The 20,186-nt window shown below is 41.2% G+C and overlaps 1 protein-coding gene across 1 annotated transcript in view; it reads right to left on the bottom strand.

Moving 5' to 3' along the window:
• glra1 (glycine receptor, alpha 1) overlaps positions 1-20,186 on the bottom strand; it is a 156,549-nt gene that overhangs the window by 61,018 nt on the left and 75,345 nt on the right. Inside the window, exons 6-8 of the mRNA XM_068043036.1 lie at positions 9,889-10,026; positions 7,487-7,701; positions 5,036-5,182 (exon numbers count right to left, since the gene is read on the bottom strand). Coding sequence (XP_067899137.1) covers positions 5,036-5,182; positions 7,487-7,701; positions 9,889-10,026 — 500 coding nt within the window. The remainder of the gene's footprint in view (positions 1-5,035; positions 5,183-7,486; positions 7,702-9,888; positions 10,027-20,186) is intronic.

Here is a 20,186-nt window from a genome sequence, read left to right as displayed (position 1 = left end):
CCATGCCTTGCAAATATTTCAGGCAATCCAAACACTGTTTTCTCTGCCATTGTAGACTTCATTACTACATACTCATAATGGCTGTAATAGTTAATCACCACTAGTAAGGACTCTCCTGATGTAAATGGACCTAAGAAGTCAACTGCTACATCTTCCCATGGTCCAGCCAGTAACAACGTACTGCGTACTGGTTCTGGTGGATTGAGTCTACTGGCAAGTTGACATCCATGATATGTTTTGACAAACTGCTCCACATCTTTCTCCATCCTCAGCCACCATACTTTGGCTTGTAAGTATTGCTTAGTACCAACCACTCCCAAGTGACCCTCATTAGCTAACATCACCAGTCTAGGTCTAAGCTTTTATGGCACTACAAGTCTGTTACCTCTGAGAACACCTTTCCCAATTGTGCAGAGCTTATCTCGTATAATGATGTATTCTCTGATTGGGTAATTTTCCCAATTTCCAGCTTGGATTCTCTGTCTGATGTCATTCAATTCTGGATCTTTGTCTGACTCTCTTTCAACCTCTCTCGTTGTCATTGCTCTCATTGTAGCATGAACTGCCACAAACCGCACCATTGATTCAGCCTCCTTCTCTAGTGAAGATCTGTGTTTGATCCTCCCAGAGTAGTTGTGACAGCGAGTCAGTATTGTTCATCTTTCCAGCAATGTGAACCACCTTGTACTTGTATTGCTGGAGTCTCAAAACCCATCTTTCGATTCTGGCATATGGTTTGGATCTGGGAAAATAGATCATCTGCAATGGCTTGTGATCCATCCGACGCCTGCCTCAAACAAGGCATAAATTGGGTTTCCCTCTCTTTGTCTCATTTGACGGAAAACATGTCTTTGGAATGGGGCATTTGGCGTCACCACATAATGGTCCTTCAAAGCTTTCACTGCACGTTCATAATCCGCCTTTTCTCCCAGGTCAGGCACCATCTTGAAAGTCTCCCTCACTGACGCACCCACATTGAACAGCAATAAGGCTCATAGAACCATAGAAAAGTTACAGTGCAGAAGGAGGCCATTCAGCCCATCGTGTCTGCACCTGCTGAAAAGAAAACTAGCCACCCAATCTAATCCCAGCTTCCAGCACCTGGTCCATAGCCTTGCAGGTTACAGCACTTCAGGTGCATGTCCAGGTGCCTTTTAAAAGAATTGAGGGTTTCTACCTCCACCACCGTTCCAGGCAGTGAATTTCAGACACCCGTCACTGAACTTTCTGCACATCCGTCGCCCCATCCAAAAACAAACCGCAGCGGTCAGCATACGCTTCAAACTCCTCCAGTCACGCTTTCCATTTCAAACTGATGGTACTGGCATCACCCGTCAGATCAAACGGCTCAATTCCCCAAATCACAGACATATCAGCTCCAGCAAATGCCATGATATAATCCTAAATATCTCTGAATTTACCTCTGTATTGTGTGTCTTTATACCCTCATTGCCAATGTCACATCTCAGGTTGAAGAATCACACTTGAAGTCACAGATGTAATTTTAACAACGATTTAACAAGCTTTAATAAAGACTTCTGTTCACTGCTGCAGCATATGCCTATTTGACCTTACAACAACCCCCATATAGTCTCTAATACTCAAGCCCACACATACAATGATGACAGAGGGATCCTCTGCACTATCTGCCAATGTGTTGGCCACAGATCTATGAATGAAGTGACTAATGCTTCAGCCAGCAAAGCCAGCTATTTCCTTTCCTGTGCCATTGCCTAAGGCTTTCTAATGTCACTGCAATTCTGAATTTCCTGATGTACAAGGATAGTTTGCACAATGTTCCTCCTCTTTGTCTTTCACTAGCAGTTGCTCTGCATTAGACATGGTCTGTGCCTTTTTGGTGTTACCTTCTCAAGTTTACTAACTGAATCTTCTGATCATGTAACGTTGTGCTGGTGTTTGCAAATGTTGGTAAAAGCGATCTAAGCTGTTGATAGTTGTTGTTTGGGTGCGTTGACATATTCAGGCCTATAACTATAGAAAAGTAACAAACTTTACATTGCTGGCTCCAAGAGACGCCTTTCAACACTGCTTGAATTATGTTACTTATGTGTCCTGTTTGTATGTTCCCACAAAACAACCTTCCCTTTAAGGAACTGTAACAGGTCTGAAGCACAAGCAACAGACTGCTATTAGAAGATGTTACTGGTGTCAGGACAAGGAGAATATTAAGCTCCTGCAGGGTCAACATCTATTTGATCCGATGCCTGTGAAACCCGTCACAACCAAGTTCCCATCAGATCCACAGATCAACTAGAAAATCTATGCAGTCTTTTTGTTTATGATTTAGCTAGAAATATTAACAGAAGAGATCTTCAGAAATGCATTTATGCTCACCACACAGTGACCAGAGGCATTTCTATACCTAGTTTCTGCTCGGTAACTGCTTTCTGAGGCACAGATTGGGAACTCAATGTGTGGACGGCTTCTAATAGAAACCTGCTTATGACTACATGATGCACTGCATTGGTGTTCCAATGGAATTTGTCATTCTTTCAAGGGATATGGGCATCGCTGGCTAGGCCAGCAATTATTGCCCATCCCTAATTGCCCTTGAGAAGGTGGTAGTGAGCCACCTTCTTGAACTGCTACAGTCCATGTGGTGGTGGTACACCCACAGTGCTGTTTGGGAGGGAGTTCCAAGATTTTGACCCAGTGACAGTGCAGGAACTGCTGTATAGTTCCAAGTCAGGATGATATGTGACTTGGAGGGGAACTTATAGAGAGTGGTGTTCCTATGCATCTGCTGCCCTTGTTCCTCTAGGTGGCAGAGGTTGCAGGTTTGGAAGGTGCTCTCGAAGGAGCCTTGGTGAGTTGCTGCAATGCATCTTGTAGATGGCACACACTGCTGCCACTGGATGCCGGTGAAGGAGGGAATAAACATTTAAGGTTTTAAGGTGCTGATCAAGTGGGCTGCTTTGTCTTGGATGGTGTCAAGCTTCTTGGGTGTTGTTGGAGCTGCACTCATCCAGGCAAGTGGAGAGTATCCCATTACATTCCTGACTTGTGTGCCTTTTAGATAGAAGACAGGCTTTGGGGAGTCAGGAGGTGAGTTACTCACTGCAGAATTCCCAGCCTCTGACCTGCTCTTTTATCCACAGTATTTATATGGCTGATTCAGTTAAGTTTCTCGTCAATGGTAACCCTACCCTCCCCCAAATTATGTTGATGGTGGGGGATTCAGCTATGCCCATTGAATGTCAAGGGGAAATGGTCATTGCCTGGCACTGGTATGGCACGAACGTTACTTGCCATTTATCAGCCCAAGCCTGAATGCTATCCAGGTCTTGTTGCATGCAGGCATGGAAGGTCACTGATGAAGCAGCTGAAGATGATTTGGGCCTAGTACACCACCCTGAGGAACTCCTGCAGCAATATTCTTGGGCTGAGATAATTGGCCTCCAACAACCACAACCATATTTTTTTGTACTAGGTATGACTCCAGTTGGTGGAGAGTTTTCCCCTTGATTCCTATTGACCTCAATTTTGCTAGGGCTCCTTGATGCCACACTCAGTCAAATGCTGCCTTGATGATCACTGTGGTCCCTTATATAACAACTCCTATATTATAATTGAATTCTCAGGGGGACTGGATGATCTTGATCTAGTTCATATGCATCTCTGCAACATGGATTCAAATCTTGCCAGACTGATGGGATGGCAATGCATTCTCTTTACCAACTGCAAAGGCCTTATGCAAAGTGGCATTGGAGAGTCTCAATCCAGTTTTTGTAGCACAAAATTGCACATTATTCAGTATTACTAGTACTAAGTTAGAAATCTTAGTCAGCCAATACAAGTGATCATTAATCTCATTGCTGTTAGTACAGAATGGCTAATGTATTTGCAGACTTAATAAATCTCTGGATTTCAAAAATTAATTCATTGTGTAAAGCATTTTGGGATATTGCGTTGTGATAAGGTGCAAGTATTTTTATTAGAGAATCCACAAGAATGACGAGATAGGAAAAGGAAAGTAGTGTGGGATAAAGATGCTATTCTGAGATTGGGTTTAAGAGTTGAAATGAAGTGAGCTTTATTCTGCATCTGACTATGGCCTGGGGAAGTTTGATGCTGGCACTGGATATAAATGTGGAGGAATTCAGTTGCCTAACACTGAAACCTTCACCTTGATGAGCACAGAAATTAACCGTAAGATTAAGATACACTTCTATCTTCCATACTTACTCTCATCTGCCGCAAAACAGAAAGAAGAGAACGTGATATGAACTCATAGTGGTTAGCACTCTGTGTAGATGAGTAATAAAGCAGCCCCAAAACCATGAGTTACGTATTTTATTTTCCATGCAAGTTTAGGCTCAAGTCATTTAAACAGAAGTCCACTGTCAGTAATAATTTCTCCTGATGAATTATAAAGTTAGAGATGCTTTCCCCCATGTGCAAATAGTCATCTACCCTCAAGGAAAGAATGGTGCCTCATAGGAAATATTGATTTTCTAGTAATAAGCATCCTTAAGTAAGGGACACTTATCAAATTCTCATCCTCAAGATCTCATCCTTCCCTATCTGTAACCTTTTCCAGCCCTACAACAATCCAAGAATTGATTCGGGTTTCTTGTGCATACCCCACACCCTTAATCCCACCATTAGTGGCTGCGCCTTCAGCTGTCAAGGCTCTTTGCTCTAAAATTCCCTCTTCGAAATCTCTCCATCTCTCTATCTTCTGTCAAGACCCTCCCTAAACCCCGCCTCTTTGACCAAGCTTTTATTCACCACTCCTAATATATCCTCCTTGTCTCAGCATCAACTTTAGACTGATGAGTCTTCTGCGAAGTGTGTTGGGACACTTTGCTCTGTTAAAGGTGCTCTATAAATGCAAAATGCAAATTGTTATAGTTGACACATCTCCCAGAAACAATTTATTTGTCCCTGATCTAGGGTTCATATTGTTTGTGTATATAAATGAGAAGGTATCCTCTGTCACTGTCTCTCTAGTTATACTCTGACTGTGTATATAGTGGAAAGGATCTCATGTCCTTATCTCTCTAGCCCCTACCTTGTGCAGGCGCCTTCGCCGGCGGAACCTCAGCAGTTCTTTATGTTGACGAGATACAAAGTTAACAGCTGCATATTCCAATAGTGCAGAGAAGACAAAGAGTAAGCAGACAGCCATCCAGATGTCAATAGCTTTTACATAGGATACCTGAAATAGGGAAAGACAATTACTCCCGCTACAAGGAATTACACATTCATCAAATAACCAAGCTCTTGCCACTATTCTTTTCAAGGGAGTTTCATTGGATAAGTCTTTTAACTATTTTGTCATCACAAAAAATTTGAAAGGAATAAAACAAGAATGAAAAGACAATTAGATTCAACAAGAAAGACATGAGGAAATAGAAAAAGATAAAAGCAAGAGATGGGAAAGTAGGAACAGAAAACATTGGGAATGCCCAACAGATACTCACACATATTGAGAAATGAAGGACAAGAGAAAGCTTGGAATAAGCAGACTATTCCACAGCCAGTGCATGACTACATCAATCATGAATTTCCCCCTGCCCCACACAAGATCTTGATACTCTCTTTTTATTGCTCAAATGGCTCGAACAGATCTACTGTTCTATCTATATAGATCTACATATCTATATAACTCACAATCCCTTTTCTCAGTAGGTGGTAATCTAATTTATTTTTGAAGGTAACAATTAACCATGGTAGTCTGTAATACATAGTCATTATCCTGTGGAAAAAGATTCCTAATTTCTAATTGTGCTTGAGGTTTTGTTCATTTTTTTAAATGTACTTTCAAGTTCTCTGCTCACTGTCAAAGAAAAATACTCTGCTTCCTTCCACCTTATCTCTCTAGATTTCGTTATTCTGAAGACTCATATTATGTCTCTTAGTTTGTTCTCAGTGAAAATAAAATCAATTGCCTGGTCTTTCTCCGTAATGTAGCCCTCTAAAACCAGCAATTATGCTTCTTGTTCTACTCTGAGACTTTTCCAGTCTACCCATAGCGTTTTCAGGGTGATCAAAGCTACACAGCATACTTCAGATTTGGCTGCACTATGACCTATGCAAAGCCATTATAAATGCTCTAATTTGCAATCCAAAACCACCGAGATGTAATCAACTACCCAATGTGCTTAATTGCCAACTACTTCACATCTGCTAGATAATTTTTGGATATGATCCCATACCAAATCCCTTTCCTTTTCCATCCATTTCAATGTGTGCCATTTCACATTATTCCATGTTCAATCTTAATTTACAATGCCAGAGGTTGTATTGCGCCTCCATTATTTAAGGAAGCTGTTTTAATTTTATTTGGTTTTGTCTCCATCCCTTTTATTTTTGGTCACCTGATGCACAGGGCAAGTCTATAGGGAACTAACTGTTAGGCCTGCTATTGGGTTTGGTCAAGTCTGCCATCCACAGATCTATGATTCCTCCAACAACTTGCATATGTTCAAGGCCATAATGACTATCCAGTGAACCCTTCAACACCAGCAGGCAGTGTTTCAATGTGTTTCTTCCGTAACAAATGGTCATTGTTTGACATTTTTGTTTGGAATTCCCAGGTCCGTGATTTTGATTTAATTTTGTTCCATTCTGTTAGTTTATTTTGTTTATAATTAAGTTGGGTGGACCACCACTTCATAAAATTTGAATAGTATTGCCCCTTTATGGGGAAAGCATTTGATATATTTTGGTGGGGGTGATCCCACAGTTCTGCTGGCCTCATTCAGGTTATAGTCCAGTCCTGTATACATTACCTTACATTTACTAACACTAAATGTTTTTGCCAGTTCTCAACCGATTTACCTAACTGGGACAATTCCCTCAAAATATTTGCTATCTTTTTTCTGCTTGTCATCTGCCTATAGGCACTAGCAAATTCTCTGTGGAACACCATTGGTTAGTACATCCCAGATAGAGCATTTCCATTTATTACTCTTTTGTGCTATCTATAATAATATCTATATTTATATAATATCTATATAACTTTCAATCCCCTTTCTCAGTATGTATTAATCTAATTTATTTTTCAAGGTAACAATTAACCTTGGTAGTCTGCACTACATATTCATTATCCTGTGTAAAAAGATTCTTCTAATTTCTAACTGTGCTTGAGATTTTGTTAACTTTTTATTGTACCTTCAAGTTCTCTGCTCTGTTTAAATAGTTTTCAATCCAGGTAATCTGTAATCTTGTACCGAGACACAAAATCCTCTTTAACAGCTTTATTTGTTAAATGCCTTCTTGTGAATTATTGGAAATATTACTGCTCAATTATTAACATATGTGTATATAAAACATGTGTCCACTTACATACACACGCACTATATACATATGATATATAATCCCTGACAGAACAAGACTTTAAAACTACACATAAAATTGCTGAGTTATGCTGCTCCTTTGAACTCTTACTTAAGTGTTTTGATGCTATGCAAGTCCACTCCGTTACTCCCTTAACTTGTGGTACCTTTCACTATGTTACCTTTGGTAGTGATGCTCGGGATCCTGAACTCTGAGTAGTCATGGTAAGCACAGTGGTAATTCCCAGACCAACACGTGCTGGTGCTGCATCCATGTTAATCCAGAAGGAGACCCAGGACAGGATAACAATGAGGAGGCTTGGGATATACATCTGGATTAGGTAGTAACCCATCTGTCTCTCCAGGTGGAAACGTGCCTCTATACAAGTAAATTTCCCTGAAGTGGGACACAAAAGTTACATGATTTAGAATGGTTAAAATACTAAAAAATATCAATGAAGTCTCCAAACAGTCTACATCTTTACAAGGAACAGTCATTGTGTTTCACAGAAACTTTTTCCACTGGCAGTAAAGTTGGTAACCAGAGAACACAGATTCAAGATAACTAGTAAAAGAATCATAGAGGAGATTTTTTTGCGCAGTGAGTTATGATCCAGAATGCAGTGCCAGAAAGGGCAGTGGAAGCACATTCAATAGTAACTTTCAAAAGGGAACTGAATAGATACCACAAATAGAAAGATTCGCACGACTAGGGGAAAAGTGGCAGCACAGGTAGGATCTGCTGAAGAGCCTCCTTCTCTGCTGTATGATTCTATAATTCATCAAGTGATTATATCTTTGCTCAGTTTCTAAGGAGTAACATCCTGACTTTTTGCTTCTCGCACATCTTCGAAATCTGGAGATGTGCTTCCCATGAATTTCTGATGATTGATAATGGCCAAAACAAATCATGCACAGTGTGCACTTCAAGCAAGCAAGGCTCCCCAACGGTAATGTGAAATTGGCAAACTACCTCTTTAAATTCAACATCAACTCTCATTCATATCTCTGTCATCCTGCTCAAGTCAAGTATTATGTTCAAGTGCTATTTATTAATGCCCTTTTTTAAAAATTCAGTTACAGATGTGGGCGTTGTTGGCAAGGCCAGCATTTATTGTCCATCGCTAATTGCTTTTGAGAAGGTGGTGGTGAGCCATTAAGGAATGGCAATACATTTCCAGCTCAGGATGATGTGCAACTTGGAGGGGAACTTGGAGGCCTTGGCGTTCTTATGCTCCTGCTGCCTTTGTCCTTCTAGATGGTAGAGGCGGCTGGCTTGAGAGGTGCTGCCAAAGAAGCCTTGGCAAGTTATGCAGCCACAGTCTGCCGGAGATGGAGGGAGCAGATGGCTAAGGTGGTGGATGGGCTGCCAAACAAGCAGGTTGCTCTCCCCTGGATGGTGTTGAGCTTCTCGCGTGTTGTTGGAGATGCACTCATCCAGGCATGTGGAGAGTATTCCATTACACTCCTGTGCCTTGTAGATGGTGGAAAGGCCTTGGGAAGTCAGGAGATGAGTTACTTGCTGCAGAATTCCCAGCCTCAGTTCTGGTCTTGTAGACACCATATTCATGTGGCTGGTCCAGTTAAATTTCTGGTCAATGGTGACTGCCATGATGTTGATGGTGGGGGATTTGATGATGATGATGGTGATGCTGTTAAATGTTAAGGGGAGGTAGTTAGATTCTCTTTTGTTGAAGATGATCATTGGCTGGCACGTTACTTGCCATTTATCAGCTCTTACATGAATGTTATCCAGGTCTTTCTGCATGCAGGCATGGACTATTTAATTATTTGAGTAGTAGCGAATGGAACTGAACACTGAACATATGATTTACTGTATGGAGATGTTAAAATAAACCAATGCCTCTTCTAGTATGTGTCAAATTAAAAGGAAAGGATTTAAATAACCATGTATAGAAGACAACAAAGACTCGGATTTGCTAAAAACGTGTATACACAAGAAGCAACTACTGTGAACATCACATCCCCTATTCCCACAAATCCATCGGCCTATAAGTAGAGCAAATGAATTGGCACAGTGAGTGATTTATCACTCAATTTCACATAGATAACAGCACTTTTGTTGACTCTGGGACCTTCTGTATCAACTTGCGATATTTAGTTAGCAAATTGCAGCACATGTGGCAAGTGTAAAAATCCAGAGGATGCTGTGCTTGCCCTACTGATAAAGTACTCTCCATCAACCCGAGTGCCAAAACAAAGGACAGTAATATAACAGATACAGAATATCTTTACTCAAGCAATGCTGAATGATGATTAAGGGCACGTCATTTACCTTTTTTCCCCCACTGGATTCCATGTCCCATGGGTAAGTTACATCACAGCATGGAAGATTATCAATGGGGAAAAAAATTAAAAGTAGCAACAGAAAATAGTATCAACTTATTAATTTGGACAGGTAAAACCTATTGTTCACAATGTGCTTAGAACAGAAAAAAATTGAGCCAGGAGGTTAAAGGTTTATGCACTATTGTTGTGAAGATAACTTTGACTATGCCACTGACCTATATTGTAGTGTCTTCCACAGTATCATGATGGCAATGATACTAGTTACAACACTGACCTGTATTGTAGTGCTTTGTGCAGTATCTCAAATCCTTTTCCTCTTTGAGAATAAACTGTGGTAACGTTAATCCGTCAGCTACCTGTACAGCAGCAGTTTTATCCCATTCAAATATCAGATCGTTCATTGTGTATCCAACTGAAGGACAGAAAAGGGAAAGAAATCTCAATGTATTTGAATAACCAGTACAGATATCCAACACTGTACTGCTAGGCATTTGAAAATTCCCAGAAAAATATACAAGTAACTGAGAAATATGGCTAATTCCCTCTGTGCACTATTTTTCATGTGTCTGTCAATACATTTGTATAAAACTGTGGTATTTTAATGCACTTATTGCAGCTGATTATAGGGGCAGGCAAACAATTGGGGACAAATGAGGAGTCTCCCCAGATGCTACAAACAATTGTGATGAGCAAGAACTGGAAGTAGAAGACCCATTCAAATAGAACTTCTTAAAAGTCTCCAGCCACCTAATGGTAAGTTCCTCTTGAACACAATCTTCCTGGGAGGCAGAACATTGGCATAAATGGAGGGAAGTGGTGGAGTGGGCACTGGATGAGGGTCATAAGATTCGCCCCCAAGGGTGGCAGAGGAAAATTCCAGCAGTTACATTCAGGGACAGGAATTTGGTGGCAGCTCTCCCAGCCGCAATTCCCCCTATTATTTGCCGTGCTGGCCAAAATTAAAGCAATAAGGGATGGTCAATAAATGCAGGCCTTGCCAGCAGCACCCACATCCCATGAAAAAATAAAATTCAGGGAGTAAATCCAGATCTGTGGGCTGCATTTTCTTCTGGCAAAAGAAGCCCCAGTGGTGGATCGGAAGGTTGTGGGGGGGGGGGGGGGGAGGGGGGTGGTGTTGGGGGGGTCAGGGGGTAGTGCAGGATAGACCCCACTTCAACCCTCCGTTGGACCCCTGTTGCAATTCCATGGTGGGCAGGCAATTAACTGCCTGCTGTCAGCGGCACCATCCCTTTGAGGGATGAGCTCTTGCCTCCAAGCAGGCGGCCAGCGGCTCTCTAGTACCAGCAGCGCCACTGGGAGCAGTAGCCACTGCAGCACTGAAAACGTCGGAGACCCCAAGAGAGGTAAGTGAGACCAGTCAGGCAGGCCCTAACGATGGGGTGGGGGTGGGATTGGGGGTTGGTGTGCATGGGGGTGGGTTTTTTCCCCAAGTAGTCAGCAATCACCATCGGGGTAGGGGGATGGGGGACCCTGTATTACCCCCAAAGGAGGAACCCCGACCCCTCTAGGAGGCCACTAGGTTTTACGTGGCGGCATCTCCTCATGGTGCTGGGCCACTCCTTACTTAGAACACTTAAGGGCCTCAATTAGCCTGGGGCGGGAAGGCTGTCCTTGGCCTTCCCCACCCTGGAATAAATTGGAAGGTGTCAGGAAGGTGATGGGCATTCCACCCTCTGCCTTCCGCCGCAATTTTATGGGCCACCCCGCCTCCAGTCTTGTCCCTAGGGGGCCCATAAAATTCAGCCCTGTGTCTCTGAAGGATTTTGATGTTTCAGTAGATGTCATTGCCACCAGCTTGTTTATTATACAGGGCTGCCTCCAGCTTTAGATAACTAAAGCATTAATACTAACAGCAACAGTCGGAAACAACAGAGAAGAAAAATAAAAGTAGATAAGAGCAGAAGATTTAAAACAATACAAAAGAGGGTAATGTTAGGATAGCAACATGATGATAAGAAAAGATAATGATTACAAAGAACAATATGATAGAGAGAGTTTATAACCTGAGACAATTAAAGCAAAGGACAGCCATGGCAAGGAGAAAGACAAAGTAAAAATTGCAACATGTACCTGACAATAATAATAGAGGGTTAAAATGAGAGAGATTAATAACCTAATGAGATAAGAACATAGTAGAATAAAAGAGAATAATGGCAAAGCAACAAAAGAGAATAACCTCAGAGTAACAGAGACTAACAGAAGATAATAACGAGGAGAGTAATTATAGCAGAGAATAAAGACAGGATAGTAACACCAGAACGGAGTAACAATACAGTTAACACAGAAAAGAGCAACAACAAAGAATAACAGAGTACCACAGAGGGAAGTAAATACAAAAGCCAATCGCTGATTTGAGCAACAAGGAGAATTAGAGTGTAAAAACATACACAAAATAATAAAGAGTTGGCAGCATGAAATGGAAACTCCTCGATCTGATGGTTTTAGTGGTTTTATGTACAAAAAAGTTACCAGAGACTAATAATGGATGCTATGAAATATAGAGAGCAACAAAATTAGAGAGTGACAAACTAAGAGTAACAATGGAGAAATACAGAGAACCATAACAAGAGAAGTTAGTATAAAATTGGGGTAGTTAGTGAGTGCAATAATATCAGAAAGTAATAATTAGAGAGGGAGCGCATTGGCAGAATGGAACCCTTTGATTTCAGACACTTAAGTGTCTGCTTCAAGCACTCCCAGGTCAGGTGTGTCATTGTTACATGCACAGTAAAGTTTCCACTAAAGCAATCAGTCCCAACCCCTTAGTAACTGCAACCTTAGTAGCAAACCCAGTTCTGTGCCAGGGTGATAGCTTTCACACTGGCTATTCTTTTGCCCCTCTACAAGGTTGCCTATTTAATGACAATTAAGTGTCAATTTGGTGGCATATTTTGGATTGGGGATCCCTTCCCACTAAGAACAGAACTGAGACATCCTGAATTGGTTTCATCCAGGTTCCTTACAGGTAAAGGTCAGAGCATAATTTCCTGTCATCGTCCTGGTCTTGGATGAATGTGTAGTAAATACAAAAAAAAAGATGCAACAGCCACAGAATGTGATAAGAAAAAAACCCAGAATTAAATAGAAGAGTAAGTATAAATGGTAATAATTATAAGGGAACAATAGCAGTGGGTACACACAAACATACAACAGATACAGAATAACTGCAGAGGATAATGACTTCAAAGAATTATAAAGAGGATAATAGCAAAGAATTACAATTATCTAACAATAATTCAGGATTAATAAAGATGGGACTAGAAAGTACTGTAATATTAGGACACTAATGTTTAGCTTTAAGTTTACCAAACAAAGCCAGCTGGCCCATCATGCCTGTTTGAATAGCATTCCTTGTTTGCTATTTTACATAAGGCATTAACCCACCTATTTTAAAGATGTTAACGCTCTTTTAAAATAGTTAAAGAGGGATGTCATAAAATGATTCTATGTGTTTATATATTAGTATTGCAAACGGTCTTGTTTATCGTAACAGAAGGCATTAGGCACGGATAGAAGTTAGAAAATAACACAATAATTAAAGAAAAGAATTATTAACAATGGAGTTTCACAACATAGGGTAACAACGTAAAGAGTAATTGAGAGTAATAACACATAGTTATAGTAGAGGCTGTCTACAACAAGGGCCTCCAATACAGGATAATGACTGGAAATGAGTAAGAAAGGATAAGGTACCTGTTGGGTTACTGGGTTCTTCACACAAATTTACCAATTGCACAATGATGAATGGTGACAAATACTTTGGGTTCTTTTTATTGAAGACTCACAATACTATACACACATTTACAAGAGAACTCTTTAAGCACATCACACTCAGAATCAACACAACTCCTACTGCTGTGTCATGACATCACTTCCTGCAGTAATGATGCACACTCACTTTTTACATATTCCTTTAAAGCAATATCACAGCATCCCCCTTTTTCCTTAAGTAGACCATTACACAATAAGAATAAATCATATAACATAACAGGATAACTGTGAACATGGTTTACATAAAAGTTAGACATCCATCCATCATCTAAGAGTCCCTAAAATGTATAGGTGGTTTACCAAATGCCCAGACCTCATAATCGTAAAACTCCTCCAAGATCTAGAATCATCACTGTGGTGTTCTTGACTTGGTGACATAGACATATCGGTATCCTGCACATTAGCATTGAGCTGGTTGTCTTCACAGTGGTCTTCCACAATTTTATACTCTCAAACCTCACCCGCGAACATGTTCATGCTGCTTTTGGAGTATTGGATAAGATGCAGTTGGACAATTCCCTTAGTTGACATCTGTTCCTCCTCAACATCTCTCCATTAGGTGTTGTGACTTTGTAAGATCTTGGCTTGCTGCAAACCTTAGATACCTCTGCGGAGAACCAGGTTCCTTTTTTGGGTGAATAGCTCAAACGTTTTTGCCCCACGTGTAAACTAAGCAATTCCACACTTGCATGCCGATCATATGTACACTTCATCTTCTCCTGCTTCTCCAGTACTGCACTGATGTAAGCCTGGACAGATGATGACTCGGGAGTGTCGTTTTGATCTGCCTTCTGAACATAATTTCAGCTGGTGATGGTAATCCCATGTCTAATTGTGTTGCCCATAAATGCAACATAACAATCTGGAAATCTTGCTCTGTTTCCCCAAACTTCACAATAAGCGATTTAACCGTACAAACCATTCTGTTGGTAAGACCATTGGAGAGGCTATTACATAGTTTATGCTCCTCTTGGCACATAGATACTGAAATGGTTTGCTTGTATATTGTGGACCATTATCTAATACAATCTCTTCCGGTGTACCGAAAAGACTAAATATAGCATTCATCATATTCACTACAGATGTGCTCGATGCATCTCTCAACTGTCTGATGATTGGGAATTTTGAAAGTAATCTATGATTAAGAGGAAATCATCATGACGAATGGTGAACAGATCTGTTGCAATCTTCAAACAGGGATGTGATGGGACCTCGTGAGGGTGTAGTGGTTCCCTGTGCTGCTTTGGCTGATGTGCTTGGTATGCCTTGCACATCCTCTCAGCTCTCTCGATATTGCAGTTAATCCCAGGCCAGTACACAGTTTTTGTCTTCAGGGGTCTTGTTTGCTTGATGGCCATGTGGCCCTGGTACAATTGCGACAATATATCCTGACAAAGAGATTCAGGAATCAGCACCTGTCTTCCTTTAAATATTACTCCTCTTGAGATATCTAAGTACCCCCCCCCCCCCACCAATATGTTCAAAAGGATCTTAGGTTGTCTCGAACCACCTGTATTGTATCAGGCCAACCATCGACAATAACTCACCACAATGCCTTCAAGCAGTGGATCTTTGGCTGTTTCTTCTCTAAGCTGGTTGCACTTGTGCTGTCCAAAGCTCATCAAATCAATGTTAAGTACGTCTTCGATCTCTATGTCCATACTGTCAACTTGTAAGTCTAATGAAATATCTGCTGCTTTCTTCAGATTTGACAGTCAGCTCAATGTGTCCGATGTGACCATCCCGTTCCCTGGCTTATAATGGACTTGGCTGTCATACCCTTGGATTTTGATTGGTAACCTTTGCAATCTAAGTGGCGCACTTGTCAGAGGTTTATGCCACATCATTTCTAATGGTTTGTGATCCACTTCCACAATGATCTGCTTACCAAAAAGGTACGTGTGGAACCTCACAATGCCAAACATTAGAGCAAGTGTCTCATGCTCTATGTTTGAGTAATTGGCTTGCATTGTTGAGAGACTCTTTGAACCAAACTTTATTCGTTTTCCTTCCTGTATAAGGCAAGTTCCTAGTTCTTTCTGTGATGCATTGACGTCCAAGAATGTTTCCTTTTTTGGGTTGTAGTATTGAAGAAGACTTGTCTTCTCTGATAATGATTGTTTAAGTGATTCAATTACATGTTGATTGTCCTTTTGCCACACAAATGCAAAATCTTTTCTTAGCAGTTCTCTCAATGACAATGCTCTCTCGGCAAAGTTGGGTATATAGGGTACTAAGAAATTGAATAACCCTAGACATTGTTGCAAATCCTCTCGGTCTTGGGGTGTAGGCATATTTTGTATGTCTTCTATTTTGCTGGATTAGAACATACAAGAACATAAGAAATAAGAGCAGGAGTAGGCCATTCAGCCTTTCGAGCCTGCTCCGCCATTCAATGAGATCATGGCTGATCTTCTACTTCAACACCATTTTCCTGCACTATCCCCGTATCCCTTGATGTTTTCAATATGTAGAAATCTATCAATCTCAGTATTGATTATACTCAACGACTGACCCTCCACAGCCCTCTGGAGCAGAGAATTCCAAAGATTCACCACCCTCTGATGAAGAATCTCAGTGCTAAGTGGCCTGCCTATTATTCTGAGACTGTGTCCCCTGGTTCTAGACTCCCCAGCCAGGGGAAACATCCTTCCTGCATCTACACTTTGAGCTGTGTAAGAATTTTGTATGTTTGAATGAGATCACCTCTCATTCTTCTAAATTCCAGAGAATAGAGGCCCAGTCTATTTAATCTTTCCTCATAGGACAATCCGTCCATCCCAGGAATTAGTTTGGTGAGTATATCTTTCGTTAGGTAAGGAGACCAAAACTGCACACAATACTCCAGGTGCAGTCTCACCAAGGCTCTATATAATTGCAGTAACTCCTATACTCAAATCCTCTTGTAATAAAGACCAAGATAATATTTGCCTTCATGATTGCTCACTGTACCTGCACGTTAGCTTTCAGTGCCTCATGAACAAGGACACCCAAGTCCCTTTGAGGTTCAACACTTAACAACCTCTCACCGTTTAAGAAATACTCTGTATTTCTGTTTTTCTCTCCCAAAGTGGGTAACCTCATATGTCTCCACATTGTTTTCCATCAGCCAAATTTTTGCCCACTCGCTTAGCCTCTCCAAATCCCCTTGAAGGGTATTTGCATCCTCCTCACAACTCACACTTCCACCTAGTTTTGTATCATCAGTAAACTTGAAAATCTTACATTTAATCCCCACATCCAAATCATTGATATAGATTGCGAATAGCTGGAGCCCAAACACTGATCCTTGCTGTACCCCACCTGTCACAGCCTGCCAACCTAAAAATTACCCATTTATTCCTACTCTCTGTTTTCTGTCTGTTAACCAGTTCTCAATCCATGTTAATGTATTACCCCCAATCCCATGTGTTCTAATTTTGTTTACTAACCTCTTGTGTGGGACCTTATCAAAAGCTTTCTGAAAATCTAAATATACCACATCCACCGGTTCCCCCTGATCTATTCTGCTAGTTACATCCTCAAAAAACTCCAACAGGTTTGTTAAACATGATTTGCCTTTCATAAATCCATGTTGACACTGCCTAATCCTACCGTTATTTTCTAAGTGTCCTGTTATCACATCCTTTATTATAGATTCTAGCATTTCCCCTACAACTGATGTTAGACTAACAGGTCTGTAGTTCCCCATTTTCTCTCTCCCTCCTCTCTTAAATAGTGGGGTTACAATTGCCACCTTCCAATCTGCAGGAACCATTCCAGAGTCTATAGAATTTTGAAAGATGATCACCAATGCGTCTACTATCTCTACAGCCACCTCTTTAAGCATTCTGGGATATTGATCATCAGGTTCATGGGATTTATCAATTTTAAGTCCCATTAATTTCTCTAGTATCTTCATTGCTAATATTAATATCTTGCCGTTCCTCGTTTACACCAGTCCCTTGATTCTCCATTATTTCTGGGAGGTTTTTAGTATTTTCCTCCTTATTCCTCATGATAAATTCTCCTGACTCTGCTTGTAACAGACCTACATTTGTTTTTGCTTATCTTTTCCTTTTACATGCCCATAGAAGATTTTACAGTCTGTTTTTATGTTTCTCGCTAGTTTACTCTCATATTTGAAGTAAGGAAATAGAAGGGAGGGAGGAACTCACGAAAATTACAATCACCAGGGAAGTGGTACTGAACAAATTGTTGGAGCTGCGGGCTGACAAGTCCCCGGGTCCTGATGGACTTTAGCCTTGGGTGTTAAAAGAAGCGGCTGGTGAGATAGTTGATGCGTTAGTTTTAATTTTCCAAAATTCCCTGGATTTGGGGAAGGTTCCATTAGATTGGAAAATAGCAAATGTAACTCCTTTGTTCAAAAAGGGAGGGAGAAAGAAAGCAGGAAACTGCAGGCCAGCTAGCTTAACATCTATATTAGGCAAAATGTTAGAAGATATTCTTATAGATGTTATAGCAGGGCATTTAGAAAAATTCAAGGTAATCAGGCAGAGTCAACATGGTTTTGTGAAAGGGAAATCATGTTTAACCAATTTATTGGAGTTCTTTCAGGGAGTTACATGTGCTGTAGATAAAGTGGAACCAGTGGATGTATTGTACTTAGATTTCCAGAAGGCATTTGATAAGGTGCCACATCAAAGGTTATTGCAGAAAATAAAAGTTCATGGTGTAGGGGGTAACATATTGACATGGATAGAAGATTGGTTAGCTAACAGGGAACAGAAAGTAGGCACAAATGGGTCATTTTCTGGTTGGCAAGATGTAACAAGTGGCATACCACAGGAATCTGTGCTGGGGCCTCAACTTTTTACAATTTATATAAATGACTTAGAAGAAGGGACCGAAGGTATTGTTGCTAAATTTGCTGATGACACAAAGATAGGTAGGAAAGTAACTTGTGAAGAGGACATAAGGAGGCTACAAAGGGATATAGATAGGTTAAGTGAGTGGGCAAAGACCTGGCAAGTGGAATATAATGTGGAAAAGTGCGAAATTCTCCACTTTGGCAGGAAGAATAAAAAGGAAGCATATTATCAAAATGGTGAGAGATTGCAGAGCACTGAGATGCAGAGGGATCGGGGTGTCCTAGTGCATGAATCGCAAAAGGATAGTATGCAGGTACAGCACGTAATTAGGAAAGCTAATAGAATGTTATTGTTTATCATGAGGGTAATGGAATACAAATGTAGGGAGATTCCCTTTTTCCTTTTTGGCCTCCTTGTCTCGAGAGACAATGGGTAAGCGCCAAGAGGTGGTCAGTGGTTTGTGGAGCAGTGCCTGGAGTGGCTATAAAGGCCAATTCTAGAGTGACAGACTCTTCCACAGGTACTGCACGTGAAGTTGGTTGTGGGGGCTGTAACACAGTTGGCTCTCTCCTTACACTTCTGTCTCTTTTCCTGCCAACTGCTGAGTCTCTTCGACTCGCCACTCTTCAGCCACGCCTTTGTAGCTGTCCACCAGCTCTGGCGATCGCTGGCAACTGGCTCCCACAACTTGTGGTCAATGTCGCAGGACTTCATGTCGCGTTTGCAAATGTCTTTAAAGCAGAGACATGGATGGCCGGTGGGTCTGATACCAGTGAAGAGCTCACTGTACAATACGTCCTTGGGGATGCTGCCATATTCCATGCGGTTCACATGGCCAAGCGATCTCAAGTGCCGCTGGCTGAGTAGGGCATACATGCTGGGGATGTACGACTTCTAGGACTTCTGCGTTGGAGATATGGTCCTGCCACCTGATGCCAAGGATTCTCTGGAGACAGCGAAGATAGAATGTGTTGAGACGTCGCTCTTGGCTGACATATGTTGTCTTATATGTTATGCTTCAGCTATACAGGGTAATGGTGAGACCACATTTGGAGTACTGTGTACAGCACTGGTCTCCTTATTTAAGGGAGGATGTGAATGCATTGGAAGCAGTTCAGAGAAGGTTTACTAGACTAATACCTGGAATAGGCAGGTTGTCAGATGAGGAAAGGTTGGACAAGCTTGTATCTTCTGGAGTTTAGAAGAGTAAGAGGCGACTTGAGTGAAACATATAAGATCCTGAGGGGTCTTCACAGGGTGGATGTGGAAAGGATGTTTCCCCTTGTGGGAGAATCTTGAACTAGGGGTCACTGTTTAAAAATAAAGCGTTGCCCATTTAAGACAGAAATGAGGAGAATTTTTTTCTCTCAGAGGGTCATGAATCTTTAGAATTCTCTTCCTCAAAAGGCAGTGGAAGCAGAATCTTTGAATATTTTTAAGGCAGAGGTAGATAGATTCTTGATATGCAAGGAGGTGGAATCTTATTGGAGGTAGGTGTAAATGTGGAGTAATCAGTTCAGCCACGAACTTATTGAATGGCAGAGCAGACTCGTGGGGTCGAGTGGCCTACTCCTGCTCCTAATTCGTATGTTCATATTTCGCACTTTTTGCTGTTTAAAAACCAGACCTTCTCGTCCAGCCATTTCCATCAACACATTAAGATTTTGATCATACCCTTCCTTAGTGGCACCCATGACTGCAATGTCATCTGCCACGCATACACAACCTGGAACATTTTCGGCAATACTGTCCATATGTTGCTGGAATTGATCTTGACTTACAGATAAGCCAAACAGTACTCTCTGGAAGCAATACCTTCCAAATGCTGTTCGAAACATGTTTAGTTCCTGTGATCCTTCTGATAAATGCACAAACCAATAAACATGTTTTGCATCTAATTTGGAGAAAAACTTTGCTCCAGCAAATCTTGAGTTTAATTCTTCCAAAATCGTAATTTTATGTGAACACC

Source organism: Heterodontus francisci, chromosome 12, assembly GCF_036365525.1.
Source record: "Heterodontus francisci isolate sHetFra1 chromosome 12, sHetFra1.hap1, whole genome shotgun sequence".
Taxonomy (NCBI): Eukaryota; Metazoa; Chordata; class Chondrichthyes; order Heterodontiformes; family Heterodontidae; genus Heterodontus; species Heterodontus francisci.
Note: the sequence above shows the minus strand (reverse complement) of the source record. Positions and strands in the feature narration are given on the sequence as shown.